The sequence below is a fragment of the Portunus trituberculatus genome, chromosome 26, assembly GCF_017591435.1.
Source record: "Portunus trituberculatus isolate SZX2019 chromosome 26, ASM1759143v1, whole genome shotgun sequence".
NCBI classification, from domain to species: Eukaryota; Metazoa; Arthropoda; class Malacostraca; order Decapoda; family Portunidae; genus Portunus; species Portunus trituberculatus.
Window position 1 is genome coordinate 3,198,708 of NC_059280.1, and position 15,000 is coordinate 3,213,707.

Below are 15,000 nucleotides of genomic sequence, written 5' to 3' on the forward strand. Positions count from 1 at the left end.
TTATACAGCCTCCGAAACTCATGTCGGGATTAAAATAGTGAGGACTGTGGCCATTAATCTTCTGCCCTCCATACACCCTTCCTAATGTCAATAAAATGGTCTTATCACACGCAAAACTCAAGGTAGAAATGCGTTCCAGTACCTAATTCAATCTAACAGTACGCCTTTACCTACAGCACCACTAATTTGCAGCCAAACTACGCCACACACCAAAATATACCACTTCTCATCCCTTCACGGCCACACCGCCACAACAAGCAGTCCACACAAGCCTATCCCAACGCTACCTCTCACCACCAGTACTTCTCTCGTCAAATTCATCCATTCCTAATCTATTTTGTTACATTTACATTTAGATTCATGTTCTTATTTGCCCCTTAAGTACAGAATACCCAAAGACTTTATTTTATTCTTCCTAGTTTCGTTATTACAAGGTTTTTAGTGACGTCACCTGCTTGTCTTGTGACGTTTGAAGTTTTGCATATTCTCTAAGTTAAACATTTTGGTTTATTTTGTCTCTCTTCTGTTATTTTTAGCCTCTATGCTGTATTTTCTATTAATAAATCGTTAGTCATTATTATTATTATTATTATTATTATTATCATTATTATTATTATCATCATTGTTATTATCATTATTATTATTATTATCTTCACACACACACACGCACACGCACACACACAAGGCGATTCAGCTGGTAACAGACACCATACTATACCACACCACCACCACCACCACCACCACCACCGCCACACCACACAATCGCCACCATAACACACCGTAACATACCATACATACAACACCACACCACACCACCACCACCACTGCCACACCACACCACCACCACCACCGCCACACCAGACAATCGCCACCATAACACACCGTAACATACCATACAACACCACACCACACCACCACCACCACCACCGCCACACCACACCATCGCCACCACAACATACTATACAACACCTACCACACCACCACTACCATCACACACCATACCACACCACCACCACACCACACACCACCATAACACACCATAGCATACCACACCACCACCACACCACACACCATCATAACACACCATAACATACCACACAACACCACACCTACCAATCCCCGCCAAGCTTCCACTCCATCCCGCACCCTCTCCACCAATCACCATCCTGCTCAGCTCCGTCCCTCACCCGCTCAGACCCGCCCCGCCGTCTCCCCGCTGCTACTAAAACTATTCTTTAAACATATTTTCTCGTGTTTTGCATGTGTTTCAAGGTGTTTTAGGAGCTCTGGGTGTAGGAGGAGGTGACGGAGAGAGGTGGAATGGGGAAATGGAGCGTGAGTAAGGGCGAGGGAGGTGGAGTCACTCATCAAACATGCCAAAAAAAAAATTTTGGCGTTATGGTAAGAATGTTTTTTTCTTTTATTAATAGAGTTGGCATTGTTTTGGCATTGATTTGTTGTCAGCGAAGTAAAGCAAGTTTCAAGTGGCAATAAGGTCGAGTCCAGCTGTGTTTTTGTTTAGCGAAAAAAATAACATTAAAATCACAATGTAAGATATCCTTTTTTTTTTTTTTTTTTTTTTTTAGCACGCCTAGGATTGCTTTGGTGTTTAATATAAGTCTTTCAGGGTATGAAAAACAACACCCAAATAATAGTATACCATAAAGTTTTGTCTAAACTATTCGTAATTTCAAATATAAAATTTTTAACGGTACAAAAATAGAAAACAAAAATCTTTATACGACAAGGAATCTGTGTTTTCTTTATATGTCTGGAAAGCAAAAATTTTTCTTATTCAGAAAATGTAATACGACGTGGCGTGGGTGAGCTTTCCATCTCGACATTATGATGTGTTCGTGACCCGTTAATTTGACATAAAGGCCGCTCGTTGGACATCGCCATGTAAACAGTCGACTTGGTTACGTTTTTATATTTTGGTTATTAGTCAAAGTATTTGTTGTGTCTGAAAGTGTGGTGCATTTCAGTCTGGGAGCCTTTTTTCTTGTGGCGATTTTTAAAATGAATTACGTACGTAAATATTGGGCCACAGGAGCACCTCAGCTGTGTCTTCCCCCGAGTTCAGTCCCGCAATGTTTACCTGCACTCCCCCTGTGTTTCCAGAGCCAGAGAGTGAAACAAAGCCAGAATCAACCATCAAACTAGATAAGTAGCCCATTACTGTGTTAAATAAGGCAATGGTTATGTATACCCCCGTTCAGACCCACCCTCCGCCCACCATGACCCTGACCAAAGCATCCCCTCACCAACCCCCGTCCCTCCCCGTGTTAACTCGTCAACATTTCCTTCAATTTTCAGTGTTTCCTGTTGCTCCCCGCCTGAAATGCATAAAGTGTAGTGATAGGAGAAAGAAATAATGAGGAATGGTAGTGTGTGAGGGAATGTAGTAGTAGTAGTAGTAGTAGTAGTAGTAGTAGTAGTAGTAGTAGTAGTAGTAGTAGTAGTAGTAGCAGCAGCAGCAGCAACAGAAGTAATAGTAATAATTATAGCAGTAGTGTGTGTGTATGTGTGTGTGTGTGTGTGTGTGTGTGTGTGTGTGTGTGTGTGTGTGTGTGTGTGTGTGTGAGTTTCAAGTCGTAAGAAGACGGAAATACAGAAGCAGGCAGGGAGTTCCAGAGTTGACCCGAGATGTTAGTTCATTGGTGTTCTAATAGTCTTGTGGTATTCACTGCGCGGCTCATCACTCAATCTGCGGCTCTCGAAAAATAAATAAATCAATTAATAAAAAGGTGTACAATGGAACCTTGCGTGCTTTGGGGTCCGAGGGGTCTCCAATCGCACGGGTTCGAATCCTGTCCACGGTCCGAGTGTAGGTTGGGCTTCCTCACTCGGGGCAACGGTTTCCTAGCGGGTGGGCTTTGAGATAGGAGGTGCCAAAAAGTACCTCCTTTAACCCAGAAATTCCCGTGAAAACCCCACATGGTATTAAAACAAAAAAAAGCACAATAACGCTCATCACACCATTAAGTACGTTTGGTCTTTATTTTGCCCTTAATAACATAATATACAGGCTAATATTACCATGTCTAATTTATCTTATTTACTATATTGCACACCAGCCCAGTACTACTTAATTGAGTTGAGTTATGCTTGCAGGAGGTGCGGCTCTCTCAATGTGTTAAACCTTAGTGGCTCCCTTGCAAAAATTAGTGAGTAACAATGATTGATTAATTGATTGATACATTTATTGTTGCATTAATAAATAAATACAACCAAGGAGGATGGGTCTTGCCACCCCCCCCACCCACCCCCTGGCCAAAGACTTAAGGTTAAAGTATCAATAATCTAACACTAGACAGTATACATAACAAGAATACAAGTACTTCAATAAATAAATTCAGATATTGCACACCTTATTGCATGAACATCCTACACTGAATTGAGTTTTCTGGCACCAGGTAGTATGCAAGGCTGTACCACTGGACCACTGTACCACTATACTACCACTGTACCACACCTCACACTAGCACCCTACACCTCACACTGGTAACTTTGCTCGGGAAAAATTTATGCTTTTGAAACTCTCAAGACAGCCTTCCCTCACACCGTTCATTATTATCACCTATTTCACCCATTTTCACCCATTACCAGCCATTAATACCCACGCCAAACTGTTCCCCATATTTCACTCACCATTATTTACCGTCCTGGTGCCTTAATTCTCCTTCCCTTGCTAGTTATTAAGAGATATTCGTCACTGGGAGATGTCAACATTTGGCCGCCATGTGGGTTGTCTTATCTCATCTCTGGTGTTGGTTTTTTTTTTATTTATTTGTTCTCTATGGTGTTTTTTATTATTATTTGTTATTCTTTGTGTGTTTTTTTGTGTGTTTTATCTTGTTTTTTTTTCGTTTGTTTGTTTTGTCTATTTGTATATATCCGTGTCTTTATATCTTTTATCTTTTCATTCATTCATCTAACTATTTACGATATTTCTTTCCTAATCGTTGTCTCTCTTTCATTCCGTTGTTTTCCTAGTATTGTTTTGCATTATAGCTTTCATCATGTTATCTTTCTATTACTATTCAACATTCTATTAGTCTTCTCTTTATTTTGCACAAGACGCTTCTTCTGTGTCATTCCTTATATTGCTATAAAAAAAATACTACTCTATAATATAAATAGTCGGAAGGAAACGTGGTCTTGTCCGTTTCCTTGAAATTATATCTATATGCATTAAAATATTTCCACCAATATTTATGTTTATTCAATATCTTTACAAACTGAACATTACAAAAAGTGTTACCAAATAGAGGATCTTATGAAAAATTACTTAGAGTGTACTGATATTATATTTTAGTGAATTATATCTAGTAAAGTTTCTGAAGCCAAAGCCGAATATCTGAGCGTCTAATTTTTTTCCTAGAGAATCTTACTTAACATTAAAGAATATTTGTGTTAAAGAAAATATCAAATAAACAAAGAATTTTCTTGAATGCTATAGTTTCTTTTGATTTTATAGTTGTATTGCATCTAAATAAACCAAACCAAAGACAAAGCGAACATTAGCAATCTTTAAGTAATATCTTAACTTCACACATATTTCTATAGATTTCTTTGCTATTTTTATTTCAATACATTAATTCCTAACCACTAATCTTACCATATTAATGAATTATTGTGTAAAATATTAAGACATGCATATTTAAGTCAACCTGAAGTCAAGGCCAGCGTCGGAACATTGATGGCCGCTGCAGAACCAAAACAACTCAGCGATAAGAGACAGGAAAAAGCTTTAAACTTCCTCTAAACACTTACAAGCTTCACTCCCGCCCCAGCTGATGGTGAGACGAAGGTGAGGCGCGCCAGGAGGAGGCGAGGGAGAGGAGAGAGAGGCAAAGGAGAGGCGGAAACACGAAAAATAAGGCGAGTGATCGAGAGTTTTTGTCCTATTAAAATATTGGTGTTCCTCTTATTTTGTGCGTTTGTCGGTTGGTGCTTGGTGTATTTTGGTGCTGCTGGTGTTGTTGTTGTTAGTGTGGCTGGTGTAGTTAGGGACAGGGAGTTAGGAGCAGTAATAGTAGTGGTTGTAGTTATAGTTATTACGTCACGGTATGGGTGTATACGTTTTGTGGGAGTTATTTAAGAAAGGAAGTCGCTGTGAAGTTAGAGAAGATTTGTGAGGAAGGCGAGGTGAAGTTAGAGAGGATTTGTGAGGAAGGTGAAGTTAGAGAAGATTTGTGAGGAAGGCGAGGTGAAGTTAGAGAGGATTTGTGAGGAAGGTGAAGTTAGAGAAGATTTGTGAGGAAGGCGAGGTGAATTTGGAGGATTTATGAGGAAGGCAAGGTGAAGTTAGAGAGGATTTGTGAGGAAGTCAGTGTGAGGAAACGATTTGTGAGGAAGTCAGTGTGAGGAAACGATTTGTGAGTAAGGGAAGGTCAGTTTAGAGAAGGTTTTTGAGAAAGGTTAAGTTAGAGAAGATTTATAAGGTGAGGTTAATTTATCAAGGATTTGTGTGTAAGGTAAGATTAAGTTAAGTCAGGTTTGGTTTAGTTTGGTAAAGTCAGCCACAATTACCTTAGAAACTCACAGAGGACACCTGGAAGAAATTGATTCATGCCTGTGACTCCACCTCTCAATTATTTCCCAGATCGTGCAGTCGTGAGGTCAAACTTATGATCAAGACTGCCAATTTTTTCAGTACAATTAATCCCTTCAGTACTGCGACACGTTTTCATGTTCACTCTGCTTACCATTTGGCGATTTTATGCAGCTTCAGAAACTCGTGCTAAGATTGCGATGGTGAAGACTGTGGCCATTAATCTTCTGACCTCCATAGACACTTCCTAATGTCAATAAAATCGTCTTATCATGTTCAAAACTCGTGGTAAAAAATGTGTCCCCGTACTGAAGGGGTTAAACCTTTGCTCTTCATTTTTTCATACATCGTCTAACCTAACCCAACCCAACCCAACCCAGCCTAACCTAACCTAACCCAAACTTAACTTAACCTAACCTAACCTAACTTTCTTCAGGTGTGACCGGCGCCCCATAGCAGTGTGTCATGTCTGGGATGATGGGCAGCGGAGGTGGAGGGGGAGCTGGGGGGCCGTTCAGACCCTCACACACCCCCCTTGTCACACCCCCAGCACCGTGCCACCCCCCTACAGGTCTGTGTGTGTGTGTGTGTGTAATAATAATAATAATAATAATAATATGGTTTATTAGTAATTGCAGTACATACATACATACTGAAAATGTACATATGGGGATTGAGGAAGACTTAAGATTAGAACCTTAATTTAGCTGTTTATGGGTCGCACCATGGAGGGGATAGCACTGTGATGATAATGGTCAGTTCTTGGGGCCTTGAGTGGCGTGACTGGCTGGGGTGCATCGGGGAAAGGAGTTGTTGTAGGGGTGAGTGGCGCAGCAGGCCTCCACCCATCTTGAGGAGGGCCGCTTGGTGTCTGGCTGCCAGTGTGGGGAGATCGAGGGTAGAGAGGGCGTGATCACAGTCAGTGTAGGCAGGGCCAAGTATGGTTCTGCAGGCCCTGGACATTCTGGAGGGAGGTGAGGAGGAAGACTCAGGGCAGGATGAAGGTGGGGGTGTGCCTAGCACTGCTGTCAAGGAGGTGCAGATAGGCATTACTACAGTTTGCTGATCGTCCACTGTGACTCCAGCAGCTTGGCTGTGTGTGTTGGGGAGCACTGCTGTCAGAGTATTTTGTTATGCAGATGTAGAGAGAGAGAGAGAGAGAGAGAGAGAGAGAGAGAGAAAATACACGAATCACATCACCTAACCTATCATCATCATCATCATCATTATTGTTTTTTTTTTATTTTATTTATTTATTTTTTTTTTTTTGACAGACCGACTTTTGGATGGAATTATTCGCCAAATATTCGTGAGGACTTGCAGAGGTACCAAGGAGGACACCCGGATGGACAGTGCCTGGAGTAAGTAGTAGTAGTAGTAGTAGTAGTAGTTGGTGGTGGTGGTAGTGGTAGTTGTAGTTCTAGTAGTAATAGTGGTGGTAGTTAAGTTGTAGTAGTAGTAGTAGTAGTAGTAGTAGTAGGATTGAATATAACACAAAGATTTTAAAATGTTTATGTTATAGCTAGTGTCATTTTCTCTCTCTCTCTCTCTCTCTCTCTCTCTCTCTCTCTCTCTCTATCTCTCTATCTCTCTTTCTCTCGCCCTTAACCTTCCTTTCAACCTCTCTATGTCTCTCTCAGTCACATTTCCCAGACCACAGCACTGAATAGAGAAACCTTCAATTTTTCCTTCAATATTCTAACACTGTCTGGAAATATCCTTAAATTTTCCCTTCACTATGCTAATGCTGTCTAGAAAAAGCCTTCAGTTTTCTTTTCATTGTGTGTGTGTGTGTGTGTGTCAGTTTTTCTTTTCTTTTCTTCCTCTGTTGTCAAAATACACTACAAGATTTAAGTGTTTTCTTCCATTGTCGATGCTAACACTGTCTACAAAAACCTGCAAACACTCCTTCCGCTGTCTAGAAAGGCTCTCAAACTCTCCTTCCATTGTCTACAAAACCCCTCAATTTCTCCTTCCACTGTCTACAAAACCCCTCAATTTCTCCTTCCACTGTCTACAAAACCCCTCAAACTCTGCTTCCACTGTCTAGAAAGGCCCTCAATTTCTCCTTCCCTATACTAACACTGTCTCTTCTCAGTGGGATCACCAGCCACCTCCCAGACTATGGCAGTGTGCAGTGTCTTCTCAGTGTGGTGCTGGAGGACAGGGCACGGCATCCCCACCAAACCTCTGTAAGTGTGTGTATGTGTGTGTGTGTGTTTTAAAGGGTTAAGCTATTTTTAAGGGTGTTTTTTAAGGTTTTTTAGGTGTTTAAGTGTGTTTAATGTGGTTTTGGGTGTTGGAGGGTGTTTTGTGTGTGTGTGTTAAAATTTTTTATTAATGCTGTGAAAAGTAAATTATAACTCTCTCTCTCTCTCTCTCTCTCTCTCTCTCTCTCTCTCTCTCTCTCTCTCTCTCCCTCCCAGCTGGTGCCGCCGTGGCCAGGGGACGGGCGGCTGGGTCCGGCCGTCACACACTTTGACAACAAGAGTGTGGTTGGCAGCTTCAGCTTTGGCCAGGACAAACTAGTGCTCAACTCACAAGACAACTTCTCCACCATCAGAGGCAATACTTGTGTCTATAAAGGTCTGTGTGTGTGTGTGTGTGTGTGTGTGTGTGTGTGATAATATTTTACATGTATGAATTAATTATTACTCTACATATTTCCTGGCTCATGTACACTGATGTTTGTATTTGTTTGTTACTTCCTTTTCAAACTACAGGATATTGATGGAGATCGCCTTTTGACTGTTCATATATTGCTTTTATCATTGTACAGGAAACCCGCACTTTATGAAGGTTCACTCAACGAAATTTTGCTGCAACGAACGTTTCCTTTTACTACCATCTGCTTATTTAACGAACACCAAACTCGCTTTAACGAAATTTTATCCCGGTCATTTTTTCCAAGTTTGAAAGCCCCGCCGTATCACGCAAACCAACAGGCTTTTGAATACACCAGCGCCTCTCGTGGACAACACGCACACCACTCACTCCCCCTGTTCAAACAATAACAGCGTCAGCAGCAGCTTGTCTTCCCTCGCTCTACATGCCACCAAAATGCCCTGCAGTGTGGCCCAGCATTGCTAAGAACACCAGGAAGTCTCTTACTCTGGAAGTGAAGGTGGATGTTATTCACAGACACAAGAGAGCCCACAAAACTAATAGCATTGCTTGCCACCATCTTGACTCCATCTACTGTCTCTACTATTTCAAGTCACCACACTCTATTAAGAAGGCTGGTGAGGCTGTATCTTTATTAAGAAGGCTGGTGAGGCCGTATCTTCCTTGCAAGCTAAAAGAACCACCTCAACTGGTGACTCTGCAATGGGTAAAGTGGAAAGCCTTGTGGAAATGTGGTACATATGTTTTGTGTGCAGTACAATGATGTGCCCTTTGTTTACATTCCACAGGTTGCCAGCTAACGTCTTTCCTGCTCCACTCTCCCTCCCTTCATAAATTTAAGATCATCAACATTATAAAGTTCCGTACATGAATACATTAGTGTACATTATAATGACTTAAATTAAACTGCCTAAATGTTTAACTTCATAATTTTTCCTTTCATTCAACCTTTCAGTGTAGGATGATGCACTCCACCTTTGTTCACTCTCAATGGAACCTCAAGTCAGGGGTCAAACTTGTTACAATTGGTTCGCTTAACAAAAATTCACTTAACGAACGATTTTTTAGGAACGTAACCCCTTCATTAAGCGGGGGATGCCTGTATTTTAAGTTTCAATGTATTGTTTTTGTGCACTGTGGTCCATAAACTATCTCTGTGTGTGTGTGTGTGTGTGTGCACATATATGAGTACCTGTGTGTGTGTTTCCTGCCCCTACCGTATCATCTGTACCTCCTCTAACGCCCTGCCTTCCTGCACAGGGCGGTGGCAGTATGAGCTAATGCTGGGCACCAAGGGGGTCATGCAGGTGGGCTGGGCCACGCTGGGATGCAAGTTTTCAGAGGAGAAGGGAGTTGGTGAGTGGGAAAATGATTATCTAAGTTTTTGATGTGTTTTTAGTGCATTTTTTGAGGTTTTTGAGATGTAAACTATGGAAATTTATGATATACAGTCAACTCGGCTATCGTGACTTCCGATATCGTGTTTTATTGCTATCACGCACCCATTAAAAGCTGCTAAAATTTCATTATTGTGACCTCAGATGCCTGCTATCGCGCGCCCAGCCATGACGTCATGGGATATCTGAGCGCTCATTGGCCAAAACCGCCTTCCCGCCAAGATCAATTCGGCTATCACGCTTTCGGCTATAGCGATACTATTTCGGCCCCAATTGGGCGCGATAGCCGAGGGTTAAGTGTAGTATAGATAGAAGTGTTATTGAGGTGTTTTTTGAGGTTTTTGGAGATATAAATTAGATAATAGAAAGGAGTTGGTGAGTGGAAAAATTATTATCCAGGGTTATTATGTGTTTTTAGTGCAGTTTTGAGGTTTTTGAGATATAAGATAGGGAAATTATGATGTAGTATTAATAGAAGTGTTTTCAAGGTGTTTTTTTTAGGTTTTTGCGATGTAAACTAGGAAATTTATATATAGTATTAATAGAAGTGTTTTAAAGGTGTTTTTTGAGGTTTTGGGGATATAAGCTAGGGAAATTATGATATAGTATTAATAGAAGTGTTTTAAAGGTGTTTTTTTTTTAGGTCTTTGGGATGTAAACTAGGGAAATTTATGATATAGTAGTAGTTGGTGAGTAGAAAAATGATTATCTAGGGTTTTCATGTGTTTTTAGTGCATTTTTTTTAGATTTTTGGGGATGTAAACTAGGGAAATTTATGAAGTGTTTTTAAGGTGTTTTTTGAGTTTTGGGGATATAAACTAGGGAAATTTATGATATAGTATTAATATAAGTGTTATGAAGGTGTTTTTTGAGGTTTTTGGGGATATAAACTAGGGAAATTTATGATATAGTAGTAATTTGAATGTTTTTTTTAGGGTTTTGGGGATATAAGCTAGGGAAATTTATGATATAGTATTAATAGAAGTGTTTTTGAGGTTTTTGGGGATATAAACTAGGGAAATTTATGATATAGTAGTAATTTGAATGTTTTTTGAGGTTTTTGGGGATATAAACTAGGGAAATTTATGATATAGTAATTTGAATGTTTTTTGAGGTTTTTGGGGATATAAACTAGGGAAATTTATGATACAGCAATAGAATGGGGGTCAGTGAGTAGAAAAATAATTATGTACCATCACAGGCGACACCCCGGACTCCTACGCCTACGATGGCAACAGGCAGCGTAAATGGAACGTTGCCACTTACAAGTACGGGGCGATGTGGCAGAGTGGCGACATCATTTCCTGCACTCTGGACCTGGAGGAGGGGAAGGTGGAGTTCTTCAGGTGAGAGAGAGAGAGAGAGAGAGAGTGTGATGAATGAAAGGTGAAAAAGTTAGAGGATAAAAAGAGTAAGAGAGAGAAAATTTACCTTGTGTGTGTGTGTGTGTGTGTGTGTGTGAGAGAGAGAAAGAGAGAGAGAGAGATAATGTTATGAATAGTTGAGAGAAGGATAGGAAAAATAAAGAGAGAGAGAGAGATTATAATGAATGAAAGAAGAGACAGATGGAGAAACGTGTGTGTGTGTGTGTGAAATAATAATAATAATAATAATGATAATAATAAAAATTTCTGTTTTTCCTCCCAAACCTACTACTACTACTACTACTACTACTACTACTACTACTACTACTACTACTACTACTACTACTACTACCACCACTTCTTCATCATCCTCCACATCTTCTACTTCTACTTCCTCCTCCTCCTCCTCCTCCTCCTCCTCCTCCTCCTCCTCCTCCTCCTCCTCCTCCTCCAGGAATGGGAAGTCTTTAGGTCCAGCCTTCACCACAGTCAAGACAGGCCCTGGGTTGGCTTACTTTCCCGCTGTTTCCTTGGCCATTGGGGAGAGTTTGGCCGCTAACTTCGGAGCAACCCCCTTCAGGTATCCCCAGGAAGGGTTTGCCCCCCTCCAGGCACCCCCCACGCAGGATTTGATAAGGGCGGATTCCTGCGTGAACTGGCTAGGTCGTCTGGTGCACCTCAGCCGGAACTGGCCACAGGTAACGGGTTGTGGGGCTGTTTGGGGGGGTTTGAGGGGCTTGGAGTGAATTTTAGGGTGTTTGGGGTGATTTGGGGTTATTTTGGGGTGGGTGTTAGGATAGTGATGTTTGAGGTGTTTCGGGGATTGGAGTGAATTTTGGGGTGTTTTTATGGTGTTAGGATAATTTTAAGGGATGTTTGAGGTGTTTTGGGGGATTGGAGTGAATTTCGGGGTGTTAAGTTAATTTTAAGGGATGTTTGGGGTGCTTTTTGGGTGTTTGGGGTGGTGTGTGATTATTTTTGGGTGTTGGGGTAATGTTAACTAACCTAACCTAACCTAACCTAACCTAACCTAACTTAACTTCATCTAACCTAACCTAATCTTACCTAAATTAATGGCACCCCAGAGTGAGGACATGGCATTGAACAACCGCCACCGCACCTGCCTGCTGATCGTGGTGCAGCACATCGCGGCGCACCTCGGCCCCCTCCTGGCCCGGCCCTACGTGGTGGAGGCCTGCCTGGTGCCCGCCCTGGCCCGCATCGCACAGGTCACCCTCGACCAGCCCAGCCCAACCCTGGCGCTTGAACCTGTACACACACTCATTGACTTCCTTATTGCTGCCCTCGAGGTGTGTGTGTGTGTGTGTGTTTACCTAGTTGTAATTTACAGTGCCTGGGCTTCACGCTGGTGTGGCCCCGTCTCCATATCTACACTTATCCAATTTTTGTTTCAAGCTCTGCACACTCGTTGGTGACGCCACTTCCTCACTCAAACTGTTCCACGTCTCAACACATCTTTGCGGGAAACTCTATTTTTTAACATCTCTCAGACATCTTCCCTTCCTCAGCTTCTTACTATGTGATCTTGTGCTTCTAGTGTCATATTCTTCTCTCAGGATCAGTTTCTCATTATCCACTTGGTCCATTCCGTTGATCAATTTATAAACTTGTATCAGATCCCTCTCTCTCTCTCTCTCTCTTCTCTGTTCCAGGGTTGGTAGATCCATAGCCTTTAGTCTCTCCTCATATGTCATCCCTTCAAATTCTGGAACCATTCTTGTAGCCATTTTTTGTAGTCTCTCCAACTTCCTTATGTGTTTCTTTTTATGAGGGGTCCACACTACTCCTGCATATTCCAATCTGGCTCTTATTATAGTACTTAGCAATTTCTTCATCATTTCTTTGTCCATGTAGTGAAATGTGTGTGTGTGAGAGAGAGAGAGAGAGAGAGTGTTGTGAGTGTGTTTGTGTGTTAGTACAAAATAGAGAGAGTTAGCATTTTGTGAGTGTGTTTGTGTGTTTTCCTTTGCTTTCTTCCTCATCCTGTTTTTCCCTCAAGTTTCCTCCACCTCCTGTTTTTCCCTTCTTTTTTACCTCTCTATCTTTCCTACCTCTCCTTCCCCTCCTTTTCTCCTCCACCTACTACTACTTCCCCCTTCCTAACCTAATGTACCCCCCCAGAGTTATAGCAGCAACTGGAGAACTTTTTTTTTTTTTTTTTTTTTTTTTTTTTTTTTTTGGCATCTCTAACTTTTTTCTACCTTATTTTCCTCTCTGCTTTTTTTTTAGTCCATTTATTCCTTAATTTTCCTCAACCTCCTCCTCTTTTTATCTGCTTTTCATTCCACCTTCTATCTTTTCTCCACAAAAAACCTTGAATTTCTCCACAAAAAACTTCAAATTTCCCTAAAAACCTCAAAAATTTCTCTAAAAACCTCAAATTTCTCCACAAAAACCTCAAATTTCTTCTAAAAATCAAAATTTCTCAAAAACCCTCAAATTTCTCTAAAACCCTCAAAAATTTCTCTAAAACCTCCAAAAATTTCTCTAAAACCCTCAAACATTTCTCTAAAAACCTCAAACATTTCTCAAAAACCCTCAAAAATTTCTCTAAAAACCTCAAACATTTCTCTAAAACCCTCAAAAATCTCTCTAAAAACCTCAAATTTCTCAAAAAAACCTCAAAACTTTTCTAAAAACCTCAAATATTTCCCCAAACACCCTCAAATTTCTTCCACCACCCACTACCTCCCCCTGCTACCTCCACCTACTACATCTCCCCTAACTTAACACATCCCCACAGAACCACGAGCTACACAGGTGCCTGGAGAACCTGGTGGTGTGTCTGCTGACGGGACACAAGCAGGCAGCGGAGGACATCAAGTTCCGGGGTCAGAAATACAACCTTCATCTCCTGTACACCCTGCTGTCACACCCCAGGCTCAGGAAGATCTGCCTCACTCACATACTCTTCGATAAAGTGCAGTACGTTTGTCTGTGGGGGTGTTTTGGGCTGTTTTAGGTATGTTTTGGTGTGTTTTGAGGTGTTTTAGAGTATTTTTGGTGCTTTATGTGTGTTTTAGAGTGTTTTTTCAGTGTTTAGGAGTATTTTTGGTGTGTTTTAGTGCATTTTGGTGTGTTTACGGATGTTTCTGGGATTTTATGAGTGTTTTGGTGTGTTTTCAGGAATTTGGGTGTTTTTGGTTTGTTTTGGGGTATTTTGAGTGTTTTGGTGTGTTTGGGGGTATTTGAGTGTGTTTTATGGTGTTTTGGGTGTGTTTGGGGGTATTTTAGTGTGTTTTGTGGTGTTTTTTGTGTGTTTTGTGTGTTTGGGGGTATTTGAGTGTTTTGTGATGTTTTTAGTGTTTTGGGTGTGTTTGGGGGTATTTGAGTGTGTTTTGTGGTGTTTTAGTGTTTTGTGTGTTTTGGTGTTTTTGTGTGTTTTGTGTGTTTTTGGTGTGTTTGGTGTGTGTTTGTGAGTGTGTTTTCAGTGTGTTTTGTGTGTTTGGGATATTTTGAGTGTGTTTTATGGTGGTTTAGTGTGTTTTGGGTGTGTTTGGGATATTTGAGTGTGTTTTGTGGTGTGTTTGGGATATTTTGAGTGTTTTGTGGTGTTTTTAGTGTGTTTTGGGTGTGTTTGGGATATTTTGAGTGTGTTTTATGGTGTTTTAGTGTGTTTGGGTGTGTTTTTAACCTAACCTAACCTAACCTAAGATAAACATCCCCACAGGTTTCCGAGCTTCGTGAACATCAAGGCGGTGGATGAGGAAGGGCTGGGTGTGGTGGTGGGGTCAGTGTGGTGGGCCTCCAAGGACGGTGCGGTGAACAGTGGTGGTGACAGGATGGCTTACGAGGCTTCCTGTAGGATCATACTCAAGGCTGTGCAAGGTTAGTCTGTGTGTGTCTGAGAGAGAGAGAGAGAGAGTGTGTGTGTTTGTGTGTGTGTGTGTGTTAGAGAGAGAGAGAGAGAGAGTATTTGTGTCTAAGAGAGAGAGAAAGCGTGTATGTATGTATGTCTGTGTGTGTGTGTGTGTGTGTGTGTGTTTGTTTACCTATTTGTGTATTACAGGCCCAAACTAAGCTCTGTGTCCTGTCT

At 41.3% G+C, this 15,000-nt stretch overlaps 1 protein-coding gene across 2 annotated transcripts in view; it reads left to right on the forward strand.

Annotated features, from left to right (window-relative positions):
* The first annotated feature begins 4,678 nt into the window (after window positions 1-4,678).
* The window catches only part of LOC123509221 (E3 ubiquitin-protein ligase RNF123-like), a 21,974-nt gene continuing 11,652 nt past the window's right edge, over window positions 4,679-15,000 (forward strand). For both annotated transcript variants that reach the window (XM_045263420.1, XM_045263421.1), the window contains exons 1-11: window positions 4,679-4,813; window positions 5,994-6,128; window positions 6,832-6,918; window positions 7,656-7,749; window positions 7,984-8,143; window positions 9,443-9,538; window positions 10,781-10,925; window positions 11,398-11,641; window positions 12,029-12,253; window positions 13,708-13,889; window positions 14,635-14,792. In XM_045263420.1, coding sequence (XP_045119355.1) covers window positions 4,800-4,813; window positions 5,994-6,128; window positions 6,832-6,918; window positions 7,656-7,749; window positions 7,984-8,143; window positions 9,443-9,538; window positions 10,781-10,925; window positions 11,398-11,641; window positions 12,029-12,253; window positions 13,708-13,889; window positions 14,635-14,792 — 1,540 coding nt within the window. In that variant the 5' untranslated portion in view covers window positions 4,679-4,799. The remainder of the gene's footprint in view (window positions 4,814-5,993; window positions 6,129-6,831; window positions 6,919-7,655; window positions 7,750-7,983; window positions 8,144-9,442; window positions 9,539-10,780; window positions 10,926-11,397; window positions 11,642-12,028; window positions 12,254-13,707; window positions 13,890-14,634; window positions 14,793-15,000) is intronic.